At 35.6% G+C, this 20,795-nt stretch overlaps 1 protein-coding gene across 1 annotated transcript; it reads left to right on the plus strand.

Moving 5' to 3' along the window:
• Positions 1-819: 819 nt before the first annotated feature.
• LOC128855577 (calcyphosin-like protein) lies at positions 820-14,958 on the plus strand. Its single transcript, XM_054090587.1, has 6 exons — positions 820-1,064; positions 12,070-12,218; positions 12,359-12,478; positions 12,577-12,634; positions 12,761-12,973; positions 14,609-14,958. The coding sequence occupies exons 1-6, from the start codon at positions 1,047-1,049 to the stop codon at positions 14,708-14,710; spliced, it is 660 nt and encodes a 219-aa protein (XP_053946562.1). The 5' UTR covers positions 820-1,046; the 3' UTR covers positions 14,711-14,958.
• The last annotated feature ends 5,837 nt before the right edge of the window (positions 14,959-20,795 follow it).

A 20,795-nucleotide genomic window follows, 5' to 3' on the forward strand; every position in this document is an offset into this window, starting at 1 on the left:
TCAATCTTTTCGGCAATTTCATCGACTTTTTCAACGATAGGTCGACCGGAGCGAGGTGCGTCTTTCACATCGAAATTTCCAGAACGGAAGCGAGCGAACCATTGTTGTGCTACACGAACTGATACGGCATCGTCTCCGTAAACTTCACAAATTTCATTGGTGGCTTGCATGGCATTCTTCCCTTTTTTATACAAAAATTTCAAAATATAGCGAATTTCTTCATTATTTTCACTCGTTTTTGAACAGCTATAACTTTTTTTCTTCCCCGAATTTGATTTTTTTTTGGTTGAATAAAGCTTAAGATGTCACTTTTCTAACACCATATGATATGACACAATGTGATTGGCAGCACTGGAGATAGATGACTCCAACGACATCTATGACAAAATACGAAAAGACTTTTTCGACTACCAATATATAAAATAGTTATGCAGCTTGTATCGCAAGAGCTTGAGTTTTCCTGAAGGGCATTTATTCACTTATTATATATACATATATGTGTATATATATGTGTACTAGACTACATGGCTGACTTGTCTGTCTACGCTGATTCACGTTAAAGTATCTGGCAGATATGAAAACTAGTGATACGCGATTTGCCCACACGCTTTGCCGCACTTTCGTTAATTTGCCGGCACATTCATATACAAATAGAAAAAAAAGCAACATAGGTGCATGCACACACACACATATGCATATATAGTAGAATACGTGGGCTTAAGCTACGTACAGACATGTCAGCGTAACGCCGCAACCGTTGGCGGGCCCCTGACCGACGTTAAACGCTTTCGGCAATCACATTTACTGGCTTCCACTCAACGCTTGCAACTTTAGTTTGTCTCTTGTAGCCGGCAGAGTAACAAGTTTTGCTTTCTGCTATCTGCATAAAGACTTGTAAAAAATCAAACTGCTGGTTATTTGGCTTTGGCATTTAACAGCTGTGGTCTGAATAAGTACGACTTTGTGTGAAATTTTGTTTGGCTGTCAGTGTAGAGAATTGAATATAATTTAATATTCTAATAAATCGATAAATTCGTGGCACTAAAATGTCAGAAGAAGCAGATGTAAGTATAATGGACGAGTGCAGAGTGAAAATGGAATTACAGAAGAAAAAAAAAATCGTGGGAATCATATCGCAGTGTCTGTTTTTCAACGCTCGGAGCAGTGACCGCCAGAAGTGGCAGTTAAATTTTTAACGACCCCACTGGCTAAATGAAATATTTATTTGTTTCTCACGTTTCAAACACTTTTCGCATGATATATGATCAGGCATATATATTACCATACATACATAAATACGTGCATATGTACGCGTATGAATATATTTAATATGAAGCAGGAAATGTTGATATATATGTACATACTTTTGACCACAATCCAGATCCAAATATATGCACGTACTCGTATCTTGTCCGACAACTATGGCTCACTGTAATTATTTGCGGCTTTTCAGTTGTTATTGTTAGTGTTATTTTTAGTTTGTTGTGTTTTTTCTTTGTTTTTGTTTTCGCTTACTCACCTACTTTTTGGTGAATCATACACATATTGTGGGCCATTAATTTTCTTACTGCTTCAACATTACTTTGGGCTTAAATTATTTTTTTAGTTGTTGTTATTTCGCAGTTTTCTTGACTCATTTGTTTGACTTTCAGTTTACTAACTTTAGTAAATTTTTTTTATTTGCACTTCTGCAACCGCAAAGTGATCTTGTTTAGCAAGATGCTTGTACGAGGGTGGATTGATAAGTCTTTAGAATGAAAAACTAGACATTGGTTTTTTAACAAAAAATTTATTTATTTTTCAACATAATCTCCTTTTACGTCAATACATTTTTTCCAACGCTTTTCTAACATATTTATTCCTTCTCTAAAGTAAGTTTTTTCAAAACCTTCGAAATAAGCAATTGTTTCAGCTATAACTTCACTATTTGACACAAATCTTTTTCCACCCAGCCATTTTTTCATATTTGGAGTAAGGAAAAAGTCACTGGGAGCTAAATCTGGCGAATATGGCGGATGAGGGAGCAGTTCATAGCCTAACTCATTTATTTTTTCCTGTGTTTTCCAAGATGAATGTGAAGGAGCGTTATCATGATGAAAGAGAATTTTCTTCTTCTTCAAATGTGGCTGTTTTTGCTTAATATTTTGGTCCAATGTTCCAACAAAGATGAATAATATTCAGCTGTGATGGTTTTACCCTTTTCAAGATAATCTATGAAAATTATACCTTGTGTATCCCAAAAAATTGATGCCATAACCTTACCAGCTGATGCAACGACCTTTGCTTTCTTTGGAGCACTTGAGCCACGTTCTACCCATTGTTTGGACTGTTCTTTAGACTCTGGTGTATAGTGGTGCATCCACGTTTGATCCATCGTTATGAAACGACGCAAAATGCCGATGGATTTCTGTTAAACATGTCTAAACCAACTTTTGAAGTCGACATTCGGTTCGTTTTTTGCAGAGGAGTTAGCAAACGCGGCACCCATCTTGCTGAAAGCTTTTTCATACCCAATACATCATGTATTATGTTATGCACACGTTCATAACTAATGTTCACAATGTCAGCAATCTCTCTCAATTTAATTCTTCGATCTTGTGTGACAATTTTGTACAATTTTTCCACCATTTCTGGAGTCGTTACCTCTTTTGGCCTCCCAGAGCGTGGCTCATCTTTGGGGCCACGTTTAAACTCGTCTACCCAATTGCAAACTGTTGCATTTGAGGGTGCATGTTCCCCTAATACTGTCTGCAACTCCTCAATAATTTGTTTCTGGTTTAATCCATTCAAATGAAAGTACTTTATAACAGCACGAAGTTCACTTTTTTCCATTTTTAATAAAAATACAATAGTGTTTTGCAAAAATAATTCTCAAAAAAGTACCGTTTGACCATATGTTATGAAATTTTGACAGTTCACTTTTAACGATCACAATAATTAAGTAAATTAATAACCGATAGATGTCCCAATTCTAAAGACTAATCAATCCACCCTCGTATATATGTACATATGTATGTATATAATATACCTTTTGTTCGGAATTTAAGTAGTTAAGATGTGCCTTCCCACTGACTAAGATATGCATGCAAAGAATTATAATTTATTTTTCATGTAAATTTTTTTATTATTTTTTTATTTATTTATTTATTATTTTATTTTTTAGCGAAATTAAAAAGTTTAAATCGTTTTTCCTCTTTATTTCGACGATAAAATTACCACACAGCCATCGACAAGATCCCATGACTTTGACTCATACGCTTGTTTAACCCTTTGGGGACGAGTGTCGGCATATAACCGCCCAAATTAGTTCGTTCCTGCAAGGTACGCATAGGTATAGTAAAAGAGTCACGTTTTCATTCAAAGTCATTAGCGGACATTAGCAATGAAGACTTATCTTCTTCATAATGTAAACTTACGATGTGAGATGTCGGTAAAGTCAGAACGAATTTTAGTTCTTCGATTCAGTCTCTCAGTGTCTGAGGAACCATCAGGCTTTTTATATATTTTACTAGCGTACCCTCGCCCGCTTCGCTAGGCGATAAATTCAATTATTTGCTGAAAGAGAATACAATTAATACGAAACAGAGAAAATTCTTTGATACAATTTTATTCGAATTTTATTGTAACACTTTTTGGTAGACAACGTTTTTGGATTTTCCATCTTTCGCGCAAATGAATAATGACGATGGTTTGCTTACTCGTGAGCAAGCTACATACATACAATTGTCCATGAGAAAAAATTGGGTATTCTAAATTAATACCGCACATTTGTAGAGACTGTCCTTGCGCCTTATTAATTGTCATAGCGAATGCAATGCGAATAGGGAACTGCAAATGTTTGAAATCGATTGGTAAATCCGTCGGAATCCGTGAAGTTCTCGCAAAGTCGTGGCACATTAATGTTGCGCAGCATAATAATCGGTGCTCCAATTTTTGATCGTAAATTATGAGGTGGTAGGCCTGGCAAATCGAGTGAGTTTAAGAATTCAGTTGGATAATTTACGACATCATCTTGATCACTAATAGTGTCCATTGACTTATATGCAACTATGTCACCAGGTATTTCATCCAAAATAGCTGCATTTATATCATTGACGTCCTTATTTTTCCCAGCTAAAATTGCTCTTTCGCTGAGCCAATCATGGTTTTTGTAATATTGAACTATGTTTGGAAATACACTCTGTATCAATGCCTCTTTAGACTGTGCAAAAGTGCAGAAATTGTTAGGCAATGTAATCATTCCTGTTGGATCGACAGACGTTTGGCCATTTCCGATTTTCAGCAATTGGTGTGAAAATTCAGCTGCTGACCGATCGTTCTGTAGTTGAATACGTACGTTTGTAGCAAGTGTAAGCGTGTTTACATGTCTCCATAAATACGATGATTTTAAGCATGCATTGATTTCATCCGCAGCCGTAGATTTTGGGATCACAGGTAATGTTTGCCTGAAATCTCCAGCCAATAAAATCATGGCACCTCCAAAGACTGTCTAGCTTCCTCGTAGATGTTTCAAAGTTCTATCAAGTGCTTCCAATGGTTTCTTGTGTGCCAAAGTACACTCGTCCCATACGATGAGCTTACATACTTTAAAAACTTTTGCCATTCCAGATGTTTTCGAAATATTACATGTTGGTGTTTCATTTACCCGCATATTCAAAGGCAACTTTAATGCAGAATGTGCTGTGCGACCGCCTTCCAGTAATGTAGCCGCCATTCCGGAAGAAGCGAGTGCCAATGCAACGTTATTATCGGATCGAATTGTTGCTAATATCAATGAAATCAAAAAGGTCTTTCCTGTTCCCCCAGGAGCATCCAAGGAAAACAATCCACCAGTTCCGTGGCTAACATTGTTCATGATTGTATCATAAACATGTTGCTGTTGGTCATTCAAAATCGTTAAATTTGATGTTGTAAATGTGTTTAGTTCATTATAATCATAACGGTATTCTCGCTCCAGTTCTCTATTGAGAACCTCGGATTGTGTTTTCGTCTCATGATGAACAATTTCCGTCTTTGACTCGTTGTTCGTTGAATTTTCATCTGAAACAACAATCACATTGTCCTCATCGATCTGAAATCCCATGTCTTCAAACACGCTCATATCGTTGGAGTTATCTGAATTTTGTGTATTCATGTGCTCATCCTCGTCGGTAAATAAATCCACAACTTTATTTAAATCTGCCATTCCGAAAATGTAATGTTATTTTTTTCAATTCGTATCAATCCGGGAACAATGTATTCTATTGTAATCTTATCGATGTGAATACCCAAAGAAAACTGTCAACACACAAGGCCTATAGATTTACCAGGTCTGCTTGAAACTGCAAAAACAACAAAAAAAAACAAATTTTTTCTGCCACATCACATGGGGAAAGGTATAAAGTGGTGTGCTCTGGTGTGCAGTATTCGTAAACAAACCGTTTGAACATTTCCTTTATTCTTACAAAATGCACATCTCGTTTAAAGTAAACCCAAAAGCAACTTTTGTCAAATTCTCTGAGAGCCGAATAACTGTTTCTTGTCTGGCAAACCTTGGTAAATCTATTATCCTTGGTCAACACACTTGTTGCTCTCACAAATGAACTGCACACAAAACACAAATCATTTCTCTTCATAAAGAGCGTACAAACCTCTGTGTTTATGTTTACTCTCCGTCGAAAAAAATTTGCAACTTAGCAACACGACACAAATTGTTTCACAATAACGAAAAATTCGTATATTCCAAAAAAGTTGTACACATAAAATGAACGTTAATTCGAAACTTAATCTAAGAATCGAGCAAGTTCTGCGGCAATTTTCACTAAAAACACAATTTGTACAATATTTTGATTTTTTCTTTTTTTATATGAAGAAAATATATTATTTAAAAAAAATGTTTTTTCCTAAAAACCTTCCCCTAGTGGATCCCTATATTATGAAAAAAGAACGAATAAAATTGGCCTCGTATCGGCCCAAAAAAATGCGTACAAACGAACATTATTTCATTTTTATGTATGGAGACGTTTTATCCTAGAAATGATTTATTAGATAGTGAGAGGTCTGAAAAATATTGCCTTGAATCTGTTATGACGAAAGTTGACGGCATTATTTCGTCAAGTGGAAGTAAAAGCCGTGCAATAAGCAATCCACCCAGGCGCTTCAACATTAGCAGTGGTAGCAGTTTGTTAATATTTATTTTTTGATTTTATGAAAAATGTTTTTTGTGTTAAATAAAGCCTTAGTATTTTCTTTATTGCGCACTCGAATACCTCTCGTCCTCAGCGACGCTCGCTCGTCGAGCGGACGCGTCCCCAAAGGGTTAAGAACGAACAATAATTTTTCTCAAAGAACGAACTGTATTTTCATTGAAAGTTAGTTCAAATGAAATTTAAAAAATTAAATGTCAAAATTCATAATCACAGAGGGTTTTTTTACGGGCTTAGCTGTAGTCAGAGGCTCGAAAAATTGATGATTTTTAATAATTTTTTTTTGCTAGACAATTGTTTTATTTTACAAAAATAAAAACATAGCATTAACACATCACATTTCGACTTGAATTCAGTAAAATTTCAAGAAAAAAATTAATAATTGTAAAACTTATCGCTGTTTGTGTGGAACCCATTTCTCCAGAAGTCCTTTGTGGTGATCATCACAAGTCCTTGGAGATTCATCTAAAATCAATCGGACAAGAGAAATTAGTTTTATTAATAGGAAATCTTGTGCCTGATTGAAGCTTTTTTGTTTTTTTTTTTGTTCAAAATTAACAATAATGCGGCCCCAGGAAATATTTTTCAGATTTTGGAGAAAAAAGCGACAATTAATTGCTTAAAAAAATTTAAAAACAGATCCTTCGATCAGACACGATATTTTACAATAAATTTTTCAAAAGTATAAATTTTATTGAAATCTACCAAGCGGTTTTTAAGTTACAGTGATCACCAGTTCAAAAAATATAGTTTTGAGAAAAAGGATTTAAAGTTTTGCAATCGATTTATGTAGAGCTATACGAATTATTAAGGGGGAAAACCGGTTCAGGAGTCCAAAATTGTTAGTGTTTTTCGAGAATTTTTTGAACAAAGAAGGAATAATCAGAAATTGTTTAAGTTTAGAGTATATTTTATTTATATTTTTAGGTACACTTTTAAATTTTTTTGAAGCTATTTCCGCGGGAGATAGTGGCGATAGAGCGTGCTGTCCATGGACGATCGCTATTCGAATGTTTTGCTGCTGGGAGTTCCTGAAGTTGCAAATTTTCTCTGAAATCAACAGCAATTTCTTTTTGTTTTTATTAACAAATATTTCCCAAGAATATGAACCTAATCGTGGTAAAAAAATATTGAAAATTGCATGCTTTTGAGGCGCTTGAACACAAAGTATTTAGTTTTTTATACAACATTTTTCCACCTATTTTGTTAAAACCCCATATTTTAAATACTAATATAATCCCAGAATTAGGTTCATATACATCAGAATTGAATAAAGAAAAAATCCCCTTAAAGTTTAGAACGATTGGTCGATAATTTTTTCAGCTAGAATGCCCACCAGTTGAAAAAAAGTAGATGCGAGAGAAAAACGTCGTTCTAACTAACGCGCGCTACGGTGCGGAACCGACGGGCAGTCACTTAAGTGCTCACAGAATCGGGAATAATGCGAATTTCGCTTTAAAATTTTTACCACATATTCTTGAGTAGTTGTACTAACGATTTATGCAATAAAAAATCGATTTTTTGAGTGATCTAAACCGGTTTCCCCCTTAAATTACTTACACTCTGTCATCTATTCCTGGGCCATATAATACTTCTTCAGCCGTCATAGCAGCTACCAAAATATCGATTTGCTGTTGCTTACGTAGTATTCTACCTTCTCGAGTGTTATCGTTAGCGCGCTTATCTGCCACTTTCATAAGTGCAGCATCCATTTTTTCAACATACGAACGCTCCGGAGCGCCCGAGCGCCCATCGTTAAGTGTTGAATAGCTCGAAAAGTATTTATCGGATTTACCTCAAATTTTCGCACAATATTTTAAAGATGTTATAATTTAAGAAAACGCAAAACAATTCAATTTTCTGAAAATTCTGACTACTCACTCCTAACCCTTAAAGAACGAACTACATTTATTTTCATTGAAAGTTAGTCCAAATTAGATTTAAAAAATTATATGTCAAGATTTCTTTTGTCGACAGGTGTGTTTATAATTACTTTGTAGGAATTAAAAACAATTTTTTTTTTCGAGCCATTGAGGCGACCAAGTTTTTCTGAAAGTCTCGATTATGTACAAGTATTGTAATTTTTCGGTTTTTACTGGCTGGTGATTTCCAGCATAGTTTTTTTTTTTGCAAATTTTAAGTCACTACCCGCGGAGAAATATTTAAATTAACGAAAATTAATATAAATGCAAATAATTTTCAATTTTGGGAGTTTTCAGGTACAAGAAGTCAGAATCTGCAAAACGTTCGCTAGAGTACGGAAAAATAAAAAAATCCTCTCAAAAACATGAAAAATTCAACATTTCAACTAATTCTTCTGCTAAGAAGGTCATGAAATCAAATCTAATTCGTTGTACATACAGGGTGGGCCATATAGTAACACAAATGACATGTCGAATGTGTTCATAATTTACTTAAAGGTTTGACATTTACGAAATGGGACGCTATACGCTTGAACAAAATTAGGAAATATTGAAAACCTATTTCCAAGGTGCTAAGTCTTCTTCTTCTTTTCTGATTTTTACATCGGTGGCTACGTCAATAAGCAAAATTGTCGGATTTGGGGCTCAGAAAATCCACACGTTACTGTAGAGAAGCAAAAGCATCCACAACGAGTTACTGTTTGGTGCGGTTTTTGGTCTGGCGGTATCATCGGGTCATTTTTTTTCGAAAATGAGCGAGGAGCCGCGGTTACAGTACATGCTCAACGAGTTGTTTCCAAAAATTGAAGAGGATGACATGGACGACATTTGGTTTCAACAGGACGGTGCAACTTGTCACACTGCCAAAGTTACACTCGAACTTTTGGCTACCGTTTGAAAACCGAGTAGTCAGCCGAAATTCCGAAATCAATTGGCCGCCTCGGAGCTGTGATTTAAGCCCGTTGGGCTATTTTTTGTGGGGAGCCGTTAAGGACAAATGCTATGCGAACCATCCAGAGACGATTGATGCTTTAAAACACGAAATCGAAGTTGCCATTAATGAAATTTGAGCCCAAACAATCGAAAATGTGCTTAAAAATTGGGTTGATGGCATTGCCTACTGTAAAGCCAGTCGTGGCAGTTATTTGAACGATATTATTTTTCATTCATAAATGACAATGTTCAATCTTCAAAATAAAAACAAAAGTTTAAAAAAATATTGTTTAGTTTTTTTTTTTAGCCGATTCAAAAAGCAAATTTTACATGGCCCACCCTATATTAAATTAGATTTGTGGGGGGTTGGACAAGTCCAAGACCATTGTACTACACCCGGATAGATATCAGTAGAAAGAATAGAGATAGGAAAGGTAAAGAGGGGATGGTAAAGCGAATAAATTAGTTTGAGGTCACTCCTCCACAAACCTCTTGGATTCATTGATGAATTTTAACAGATCCGGAAGAGGAAGAGTATGCACTTTATTCATACTAAGTATATCGCAACCCAATATCCTAAGTCTAATTCTGGAAAATGCAGGACAGCTTCAGAAAAAATGCTCTGCAGTGTCGTCGTTCACAAGCCAGGATAGGCATATCGGGCTGTCAGACCACAGGCGTTGTGCCCTGTGACTACACCCACCAGTACTCTCAGGTCCTTCCTGCTGAGTTTTAGGAGAAAGGTCGCTAATTTCCTGTTTGGTTCTTTCACAAAGCACTTGGCTACTCTGCACGAGTTCAACTCAGACCAACGACGACAACTGTGGGTAGACCTCATGAAGTCGCCAATCCATAGTTGAGCGATGCGAAATTGACACCTAGAAAGGGTTCAGGGCCTAGTGTTCAAATTTGTCGGGTTTATTCGGCAAATATTGCTTAAATCTGCATCTGGTTTTTGTGTTTTTTTTTTTTTTTGACAAGAGTCGTTCGTTAATTGTAGTATTTGGCCATGGTTTCAAGCATTTCATATTATTTTCAATAAAACTGCCCCATATTGCTGATACTGAAGCAAATTTATCGCTTTGTAGACGTTGACGTCTCTGACTTTTTTTATCAAAGCGAATAAATCTCGTCGCCCGTAACTCGGTAACGGGTTGTTATGGCCACCTAAGTAAGTAAGTAAGTAAGTTAGAATAAATCTCTCAATTTCGGTAAAATCATTTATATTTATGATGTTTGCAAAGAAATTTTGCATATTTCATAAATATGAAAATTTGTTGTTGTTGTAGCAGCATAAACATTCCCCATACATATATGGGGAATGCTGCTGAAGTGACACTCCTTGGCCATATATAAATCCGGGTCCTTCCGGCAACGTAAAACCGACTGTCGGGGGAACGAATATGAAAGTTTAAAACTTGTTGCGTCGTATTCTCTCCGACTCTACAAAATTCCAATGAACGCTTTCAATTTTGTTTTTGTTAGGTTTTATTTGTTTACCTAAAACTCTAGAGGTTTCTAATGTCGTGTAAGATAAATAGAAGCCATATTATTTATTTATGGCTCACTTTGCAACTGGTACCAAATTGGTCTCTCCTACACTACATAGTATGACTTCTGATGCTTTCCATTTCAATTCAACCGGGCTACTCGGGTCATGTTCTTCGATTTCGATGTAACGGAAATATGTTGCTCTCTGGTCAAAATAATGAGACACGTATTTTTTTGTTCGCCCGAAAAAATTTTTTTTCAAGAGTTATCGGCATAACTTAGTCAAAAATGAACCGATTTTAATAATTCTGGGTTCAAAATGATCGTAATTACTTACACGAGCGATTTCATGTAGAACCAATTGCAAAGAAGTAGTTGCAAATTTTTTATTTAGCAAAAACGAAAAAAAATTGAAATTTTTTCGAAATTCAATATTTCAAAAAGTGTATTTTTTTTTTATAACTTTTCCCAAATCAAAAGGACATCTTAAACTTTAATTTAGCTGAATACCTAGTAGCTAAAATGAGTTGGTTTTGAGTAATGAATTTTTGAGTAAAAACCCTGTTTAGCACTTTTTGTTTTTTGCAAAATAAAACATTTTCAACTAATTTTTTGCAACTATTTCTACATGAAATCGCTCGTGTTAGTAATGACGATCATTTTAAACCCAGAATTATTAAAATCGGTTCATTTTTGACTAAGTTATGAGCATTTAAAAGCAATTTTTTTTTATATTATTAAAAAAAATCGATTTTGAGCCGAAATACAAAATTGCCGATAAAGCTTGAAAAAATTTTTTTTCGGGCGAACAGAAAAATACGTGTCTCATAATTTTGACCAGAGAGCAACATATTTCCGTTACATTGAAATCGAAGAACATGACCCGAATAGCCCGGTTGAATTGAAATGGAAATTCTTCCAGAATCCAACTAGCGCATCCGCACCTTTTTGTTTAAGTTTGCCTGAAAGGGACAAAAAAACCCAAATGTGTAGAAGGTAGAGGTTACTAACTGTATTAAATAAATTATTATTGCAGAATTCCTCATTAAATTGTTGAATACTTTTGATGCCTGCTGTGTAAGGGTCTTGAAGGCCAGTTCATTCTAAGAAGGAATTTACTTGGGCCCGCTTTAGAAAACTTCAGATGCAAACTTTAAAATCAGAGTAGGCTAGTTATTATTCCTGGGCCTCCTTCGCCGTATTTCGTTGTCGAAACCTTGGCATGTTGTAATTGGATTTTGTTGTACAGTGTAATTTTCAAAGGCCAATTATTGTAAAGCTTTCATGCAATTGATGCAAATTTTTACACCAACCATTGGCCCTTAAATAGTGCGAACTATTTTCCTCTAATTTTCTCCAAAACACTCATCTGCTGTTTTTAGTAATTATGTGCGAAGAAATTTTTAACACCCTCGTTTCTTAATTAGAAACTGACGATTTCTCATTTATCATAAACATCAAAGAAATGCCATGAGTTTTTTCATTCTTCGTTTCGAAAACTTCGCATGCTAATTATTAAATTTTTTTCCCTATGCCAGTTGTGCAATGAAGACCTTTACTCGTTGGAAGCCAATTTGGTAAACAAGTCGATGCGAGAATTGGCAAATGGCGAAGAGAAAGATCCAATTACCAAATTACGTTTGCTATGTCTGAGTCGTGGTGCAACTGGTATACTCGGTTTGGGCAGGTAAGTGGCGACAGTTAATATAACCAGTTACCTTTACATACAAAACTAAATTGGGAGCAAAAAAAAAAGGCACTTAGCAAGCAGCTCTTAAACGAAATTATATCACCTACCCTAATGTATGTACTCTGCTATGCATTTAGAACGTTTCGCAATATGGACGACGATGGTAGCAAAGCATTGAATGAGGAGGAGTTCACTAATGGCTTACGTGAGACGGGTTTAGATGTGACCGATGAGGAAATTAAGGAGATGTTCAAGAGGTGAGTGCACAACATACACATGCACACACACACACACACACTTATGCACATTGCAGCTGAAAAGTGTAATCAAAATGCATTACTTTTTGTTAAATTAGTTTCGATGAAGATGGCAGCGGTTCCATTAATATGACTGAGTTTTTGCTGAAATTGCGGGTGAGTTTGCGATTTACAACTTGCAAAACTTATTTTCACTTAATTTATTTTTCTTTATCTATCTATCTTTTAAATATCTACTTATGAAATGCATTTATGTAATGAATGACCCTTCGTTTCCCATAGCCACCAATGCCACAATGTCGTCTAGACATCATCGATCAAGCATTCGCTAAGATGGACCAAACCGGTGATGGAGTTATAACTGTGGATGACTTGAAGAATGTCTACTCGGTGAAGGAACATCCGAAATTTAAAAGTGGCGAATTGAGTGAAGATGAAATATTGACGGAATTTTTGAATAATTTTGAAGGTGGGCGCGGAAATTTGGATGGCAAGGTGAGTTGCTGGTTGGTTTGGTTTACACTGTTTACTCTAAAGTGAGAATATAATTATTGGGGGATTTTAGTTGATTTAAGAAATTAAATGAAATGAAAATTAATTTAAGGGGGATTAATTAATTAAATTAAGGCTTCAAAAAATCGATTCTTCCGTGGATTTTTTTGGGAAGGAAAGAAATATTCGATTAAAACGAAACTTTCTGGTTTTATTGTTATATATTTCAACAGTCTTCTCAAATTTTTTCATTAAAATATATGTCATATTATGCCTGGTATAAGCGTTTTGCCGAGGCGCCTCGAGTGTGCATGTGTCGTGCGGCGGGAAAGATGCAGGTCGCAATTTTCATCTGAAACCAAAAACCCAAACAAAATTTTATTTTAGTATAGTAGAGCTTTTAGGTAAACCAAGAAAATTTAAAAAAAAAGTGAGAAATTCAACAATTTTTCGCTAATTAAAAAAAAATTAATTTTTTTGGAAAAACAAATTCACTTTAGATTGTTTAAAAAGTGGGTTAATCATAACTTTCTTAAGGTTTTTTAGGTTCAACTAGAAGAGAATTTAATTGCGAATACAATCAATGTTATCTCGTTTCGATAGAATGTTTAACTTTTTCCCTATCTTTCCCGCCAATTGGGAAAAATCGTAAAAATAAAAAACCGAGAAATCGCGCTCCAAAGTTTTTGTATATAAAAAATCCGCTCGTAACCTGCTCGACGCTTGCTCACACTTTCTTCTGTAACTCCGAAAATATTTTGAATTTGCTTCTGAAATTTTGAAGACACATTCTTGGCTAGTTTGGGAAGACATTTCTGCAAAAAAACAAAAATCGATTTTTTGACGCCTATAAAGCAGGCTCCCCCTTTAAGCGATTAACGGCTCAATGTGGTTTTCCGCGCGCAATAGTGAAAATGCGCTAAATGAGTGATGGAGGAGATGTGAGTGTAGTTTGGTTGTGCAGCGCTGGCAATTCCTCAAACCTGTTACATAGCTTTAAAATACCTTTCTACCACTTTGCCTTGCACTGACGAAGTATGCATTTTTATATGTTTTCAACGCCTAGCAACTGGCATTTTCAACATGGCGATGTCCTACGAAATGTTAATTGTCAGCCTCTGCATCAGCGTTACACCAATTAACGCTCTGTTGGGCACCCAGGTCTGGCCAGACTATCATTGCTAACGACTTGAGCTTCCAGCTAGCTTCCTAAAATTTAATTTTCTATCGATTTATGGAGACATAACCTTTTAAAATGGTGAATGGTTAAAGTTAAAGTGGTTAAGATATTTAAAAAGTTTTTTTTACTTTGCCTAGGAAGTTGTTGAGGCCCTATGCTTCCGAGAGGAGTGAACACGGAAAAAATAAAAAAATAAAAAATAGTCAAAATATTTTTTTTTAATAAAGTTAAGCTATAATTTTTTTGACATTTGTGAAAGTAAATTAAAAGAAGAGATTAAAGAATACGGATCTGCATAAACTTTTTACTAAAAATTAACGAATAACGGCATTTTTGCCATTTTGACTCCATGGGCAATGAGCTTATAAAAGCTTTCGCGTGAAATTTTGAATAAAAAAAATAAATTAAAATGCCTTACAACTAACCTCCTTTTTATGTTTTCTTCTTTATCTTTGCAGATTACCAAAGAGGAGTTTGAGAACTACTACGCCACCATCAGCGCATCCATCGACAATGACATGTTTTTTGATCTGATAATGCGACGCGCTTATGCTTTGTAAAATGCCTATCAGTTGAACTTTGTCCTTCATGGAAGCCTCGCTGCTTCGGTATTTTAATATTTCTATTAGTTTATGTTATTTAAAATTCCTGTGTGTTTTATGTGTTGAAAATGTTGAAGTACTCGAATATGTCTGCGTACATAAAATTTATGTTTATCTAATAAAAGAAAAAATCTATACGTAACTGTAATGTATTATATGGAATACATAAATATATCATCATCACAGTTGGCAAGCAAAAATTAAAATTGACTTTTACTTTTGTGGAAATAATTCAAAACAAAAAAAAAAAAGGAGAAAAAAAATTACTGCATGTATTCAACGGTGATATCAGGTCATTCCATAAGTTCGTGCGTATTTTACCCAAATTTGACAGCCAACCTTCAGCAGAGAGTGAATGTGTGTTCTCAGCTGCTGCAACGGCTTGAAAATGAAAGCTTCTTGAACCGTCTCGTTACTGGTGATGAAAAATGGGTCCTTTACAATAATCCTGTTCGCAAAAGCCAATGGTTAGATAAAGACGAAACACCATGGCCTTCACCGCAAGAAGATTCGCCTGTCTATTTGGTGGGATATGGCCGGTATTGTTTATTATGAACTTCTGGAACCAAGCCAGACGATAAGTGCTGATTATTATTCACATCAGCTATCAAACCTGCATGAGGCACTAAACAAAAATCGACCGTCTTTAGCGAATAGACGCAAAGTTTTGTTTCGCCACGACAACGCAAGACTTCATACCGCAAGGCAAACATTAGGCAAGCTAAACGAGCTCGGATGGGAGCTAATGCCGCATCCTCCATACTCTCCGGATATTGCACCTTGTGATTATCACGTTTTCCGTGGACTTCAATCCCATATGAGTAACAAGAACTATTCCTCAAAAGAAGCTATAAAAAAGGATATCGAAGCGTATTTTGACTCCAAGGACAAACAATTTTTTGAGCAGGGAATTAAAAATTTGCCTAAACGTTGGGAAGACATTGTAAATAATGAAGGAAAATATATTATTGATTAATAAATACTTAAAACATCTTTTTTATTAATTTTAAAACCACCTTTAAAAAACGCACGAACATATGGACTTACCTCATATTTTCATTTTATGTTTCTTGTTGGAAATGTTGTAGAATAGACCTACGGCGGCGGAAACAAAGCTTGAAAAAAGGTTTCACAAAAAAAAAAAAAAAAATAAAAAAAATTAGATCACCCTAGAAATTGTTTTTCCGCCCTGAATGATGTTTTTTGCCATAATTTTGCTGTGCGATTTGTATTGACGACACTTTTAGTTAAAGACTCTCTGATTGCTACATTTTCTCCAAGAGGCAGTACTTTAGAATTTTTGTTAACTTTAAGTTGTTGGGAAAAATTGCTACTTTGCACATAAGAATCAACTAGTGAAATGTATCTTGAAAAAGCAACCGTCGAGCCCTTTACAAACACAATATGCTTATAAAAATCGAGTTTTTAGGGCTTTTCAAAATATTTTTTTTTTTTTTTGGCAAAATGTTTTTTCTACAATAGAAAAAACGTCTTTAAAAATACAGAAAACCAGAAAAAAATTGCATTTTCCAAATTAAAAAAACAAAATATATGAAAAAAATGTGGTTCAAAACAAGATCATCATCATCATTGTTGGCTGGACAACCCTGGTCGGGTCTTCGCCTGCTGTGGCATACTATATGCCTCCAGTTGTCTCGGTTTCGTGTCTGTGTCCTCCATGCCCGAAATCTCAATAAGTCTGCGTCTTCTTCTACACCGCCAATCCATCTAAGCGGCGGGCGGCCCCTTTTTCTCTGTCTGTGGCATTTACCGAATAGTATTTGTTGAGGTGAGTAATCCGTGTTAGCCCGCAATATGTGACCTGCCCATCTCAATCTGTTGATCATGATTGTGGTTATCACAGATGGGTGCGCATTAGGCCGGGTCGATTTGTGGGGAGGCAAAAAAATCGCCCATTTCTCTGTGAAAATCATATTGTAGGGATCAAAATAAGAAACTTTGCCGAAGGAACCATACCTCTAAGATGAACTCTGATGTACCCCATTTGGGTCGAACTTTTTAGTTTCTTTTCTCTTGTAAAGGCCAAAAATTGTGATATTTTGAAATGATTGTATGGGGAACCCCCCAGGAGAGTTCTAGGGGGTGTGCCACTGGCATGGGTGAATCGGCCGTCCAAAGTTAGGGGGGGTCGGTCATACATTTGGACTCGATTGGAGCACTCTAAATGGGTCAAAGTGGGATTTTTCGTTCGACCCAAATTGGGGGACATCAGAATTCGTTTTAGAGGTACAGTTCCTTTGGTAAAGTTTTTTATTTTGAAAACGATTTTCACAGAGCAATGAGCGATTTTTAAATCGACCCGCCCTGTAGCGTTTCTGCCTCTCGCCTTTATCGAAAATCGCGCTAAAAATTTTTCGTAGAACTCTCCTCTCGAAAATCAGCAGCTTCTGTTTATCTACATCTCTGAGTGTCCATGTTTCACTACTGTATAGCAAGATGGAAATTATAATTGAGCGATACAGTGAAATCTTTGTTTTTCTGTCTAGGAGGCGACTCTTTAGGTCTTGACACAGCGAAAAATAGCAGCGCTTGTCCATAAGGATTGTGTGGCCGATTCCTGCAGTATCTCTTCGTTGCAGAATTGACAATCGTGGGATTGTTGTTTTGAAAGAGGTTGCTGTGGGTCAGGCGTATATGTCCAAGCCGAAAACGGGTATAAATAACCGTGTTTCGCCTTGTGGTTGCGGCTGGGGAGATTGGAGGGATGAAGCTTGGATTAATGCATTTATAATAATGGTTTATGTTTTGCCATCGCACATACCGGTATTTTGATAATCTAGGCGGCCAAAAGTCAATTTTGTAAAATGCATTAATTGATTTTAATAATGAATAAAATATAAAGATAACACAATAGAGTATTCACTTCACCCCCTCTCGCGCTTTTTCGTCGCGTGCGCTACCGCTGTATTGGCAGTCAAAAGTTCATTGCTTATCACACTACAAATATCTCGCTCGGCGTTCGGCAAGCAGCAAATCTTCAAAAAAGTAAAGTGAACTTATTTGAAGTTATATGTCTCGTTTTAATGATGGAAATTGAAGCTTCAGGTATGTTTTTTCCAAATTTAATAAATATTTTATTGATTTTGTTCATTAATAACGTAATTTACTGAATTCCGTACAAGGAGAAATAGTGCATTTTTTACACATATTTTTTTTATTTGTTAAGCTGAAAGTTATACTTCCAAGTTCGTCCAAGCTTGAATTTTTTTTTCAGATTGTGTACATATGCTTTGAGATGTAGAATAAAGTAGAATTAGCCGCAGAAAACCGCAGATTAATTAATTGTGGAATTTCAAAAGTTTCATGGAACAGTTTTTTTAAAGCGTTTTCTGTACTTGTTATTTTTTGGTTTGTTTAAGGTTCTCAAGGCACTTCAGGGGTTCGAATTGTAACTCGAAAATACCTATTCGACCACATGCAAGCTCAGAATTTACCAAATTTGGACGAAAAATTAAACTCTTTACAACAGGAGCTTTTGTCAAGTGAAAAATACTCTGACGAACAGATATCAGCTCTTAAGCACAATTTTTCACATTTTAAATCACAAATCAAGAAAAAGTGGCTACAAGTACATAAAAAGGAAGATGTTTTCCTATCAAAGTACAAATCTTGGTTGGAAGGAGGTTTTGAATTAACTGTTGCAGCAATACCGAAACGATGTGGCCGTCCTCAGAAAGATTTCAGTGACTCAGGTGAAAGATCTAAAAGACGCAAAACTGCAGAACTCAGATCTACAGTAAAGGACAAAAACTTGATTATGCAAGCTGCTTCAGAAGAGTTAATCAAAAGTGGGAAGAGAGATGCTTCTAAAGTATTAAAAGACATTCAAAACTCTCCGATACGTGCGACAAAATACAAAAAGGCATTTTCAAACACTAAGAAAAAAGAAATCCACTCTTTATCACCAATGCAAGCATTGAAAATGATGATTGATGCTGATCTAACAAGTGCTCAGTACGAAGTTATAAGGAACACATGTAAAAAAATTGTTCCCTGCTACGCACTTATTCAAAAAGCAAAAAATGAATTGTATCCGCCTACTGAATCTATCAGAATTACATGCACTAGTGCCGAATGTGACTTACAGCCCTTGGTCGATGTTGCAGTGAAACGCTTATTAACTTATTTGGAAGTAGTTCTTTCAGCCCTTGAAGAACAAGAAAGATTGTCCCTGAAACTTATTTGTAAATGGGGATGCGACGGCTCACAGCAGTCACAGTTTAAACAAAAACAAGAAAGTGATACTGATTGTGATTCAAATATCTTCCAAACCTGTTTTGTTCCATTAAGGTTAGTCTGTGGAAAAAGTGATAAAGTCGTTTAGGAAAATCCAACGCCCTCTTCAACTCGTTTTTGTCGTCCTTTGAGGTTCCGGTTTGTGAAAGAAAGTGTGGACATAACTAAAGAGGAAATCGACTTCGTAACTGAATCTTTGAAATCGCTGTCAGCTACGGATTTAGAATTAAATAGTTTAACCTTTAAAGTCAGTCACGTGTTCGTCATGACAATGGTAGATGGCAAAGTGTGCAACGCTGCTTCTGGCACAACTTCTACCAATAAGTGCTATATTTGTGGCGCTACATCCAAAGATTTTAATCAGCTGCATTTAAAGCATGATATTAAGCACGAATGCCTTGAGTTTGGTTTATCTGTTTTGCACGCCAGGATAAGACTCTTTGAGAGTATTCTCCATCTTGCCTACAAGTTGCCTGTTCGAAAATACAGAGAAAGAAAGACAGAAGCGGAAAAAACGCTCGAGAAAGACAGGAAACTTGAAATCCAACGGAGATTCCGTAACGAGACTGGCTTGCTCGTTGATATGCCAAAAGCTAACTTTGGAAACACGAATGATGGTAACACAAGCAGGAGATTTTTCGAAGATCCAAAGTTAGCTGCTGAAATAACCGGAATCAACTATGATCTCATTTATCGGTTAAAAGTCATATTGGAAACAATTTCATGCGGACATAAAGTGGACTCGGAGAAGTATGATAAATATGCAATTGACACAGCTCAGTTGTACGTTGAATTACACCCATGGCACCCGATGACACCGACAATGCACAAAATACTTGTACATGGTGCATTAATCATAAAAAATGCATTGGTGCCTATTGGGCAACTTTCGGAGGAAGCTGCAGAAGCAAGGAATAAACATTTTAGAACTTACCGCCAAGACTTCGCAAGAAAATTTTCCCGAGAAAACTGCAATAGAGACATTTTTAATCGACTTTTTTTAAGTTCAGACCCTTTATTTAGCAGCACTAGAAATGTGAAAAGAGGAAAATTAAAATCATATTTACCGGAAACGTTAAGTTTACTCATTCCGGCCCAACCTAACGAATCTGATTTATCAGATAATGAAAATTTGTAATTTTTTCCTTTAATTTGTTTTATTTTGCTTTAGTTCTTATTGACGTAAGATTATTGATTGAATTAAATTTTTTTTTTTTGGTTCAAATAATGTATTTTATTTGACACCTTCTGTGAAACTTGCCTTTTGATAATAAATAATTAAAACATTATTCTATATAATTTAACCTATAAATACCCAAAAAAAATTAATTTTCTATTTATTCTAGTACAAAATGGTTGTATCTTTAAATATACCACGTCATTTAAAGGTTAATAATATAATAGTTCAATAAAAAAAGTCCATTGTCTAAATGATGATGAATAAAAGTATTTAAGACTATAAAAAACGTTAAAATAGTTTTGGCCGCCTAGATTATCAAAATACCGGTATGTGCATCGTTGTGACTTTTGCTGTCGATTTGCTTTGATGGTTGCGTTCTTTTAGGTCGCCCTTGTTAAAGCTGTATGTTGTGTGTAACGGCGATTTGGTGGCAAGTTTTGCTGCTGCGTCTGCTAGGGTGTTTCCGTGTATAGTATTCCAATATGGCTAGGGATCCTAAGCAACTTTAATTGTTCGGGGTTTGATATTAGCGTCTTTCTGATTTGAGATATCAATATATCGTTGTTGTTTATGTTTTTTATTGAAGTCAAAGTTGAAAGTGAGTCA

The sequence above is a fragment of the Anastrepha ludens genome, chromosome 2 (genome assembly GCF_028408465.1).
Source record: "Anastrepha ludens isolate Willacy chromosome 2, idAnaLude1.1, whole genome shotgun sequence".
Classification (NCBI taxonomy): Eukaryota; Metazoa; Arthropoda; class Insecta; order Diptera; family Tephritidae; genus Anastrepha; species Anastrepha ludens.

Excerpts from the sequence above, each read along its gene's own strand:
- LOC128855577 (XM_054090587.1), top strand. Across the intron at positions 12,219-12,358 it reads GGTATACTCGGTTTGGGCAG|AACGTTTCGCAATATGGACG; the intron begins GTAAGTGGCGAC and ends CTATGCATTTAG. Across the intron at positions 12,479-12,576 it reads ATTAAGGAGATGTTCAAGAG|TTTCGATGAAGATGGCAGCG; the intron begins GTGAGTGCACAA and ends TTGTTAAATTAG.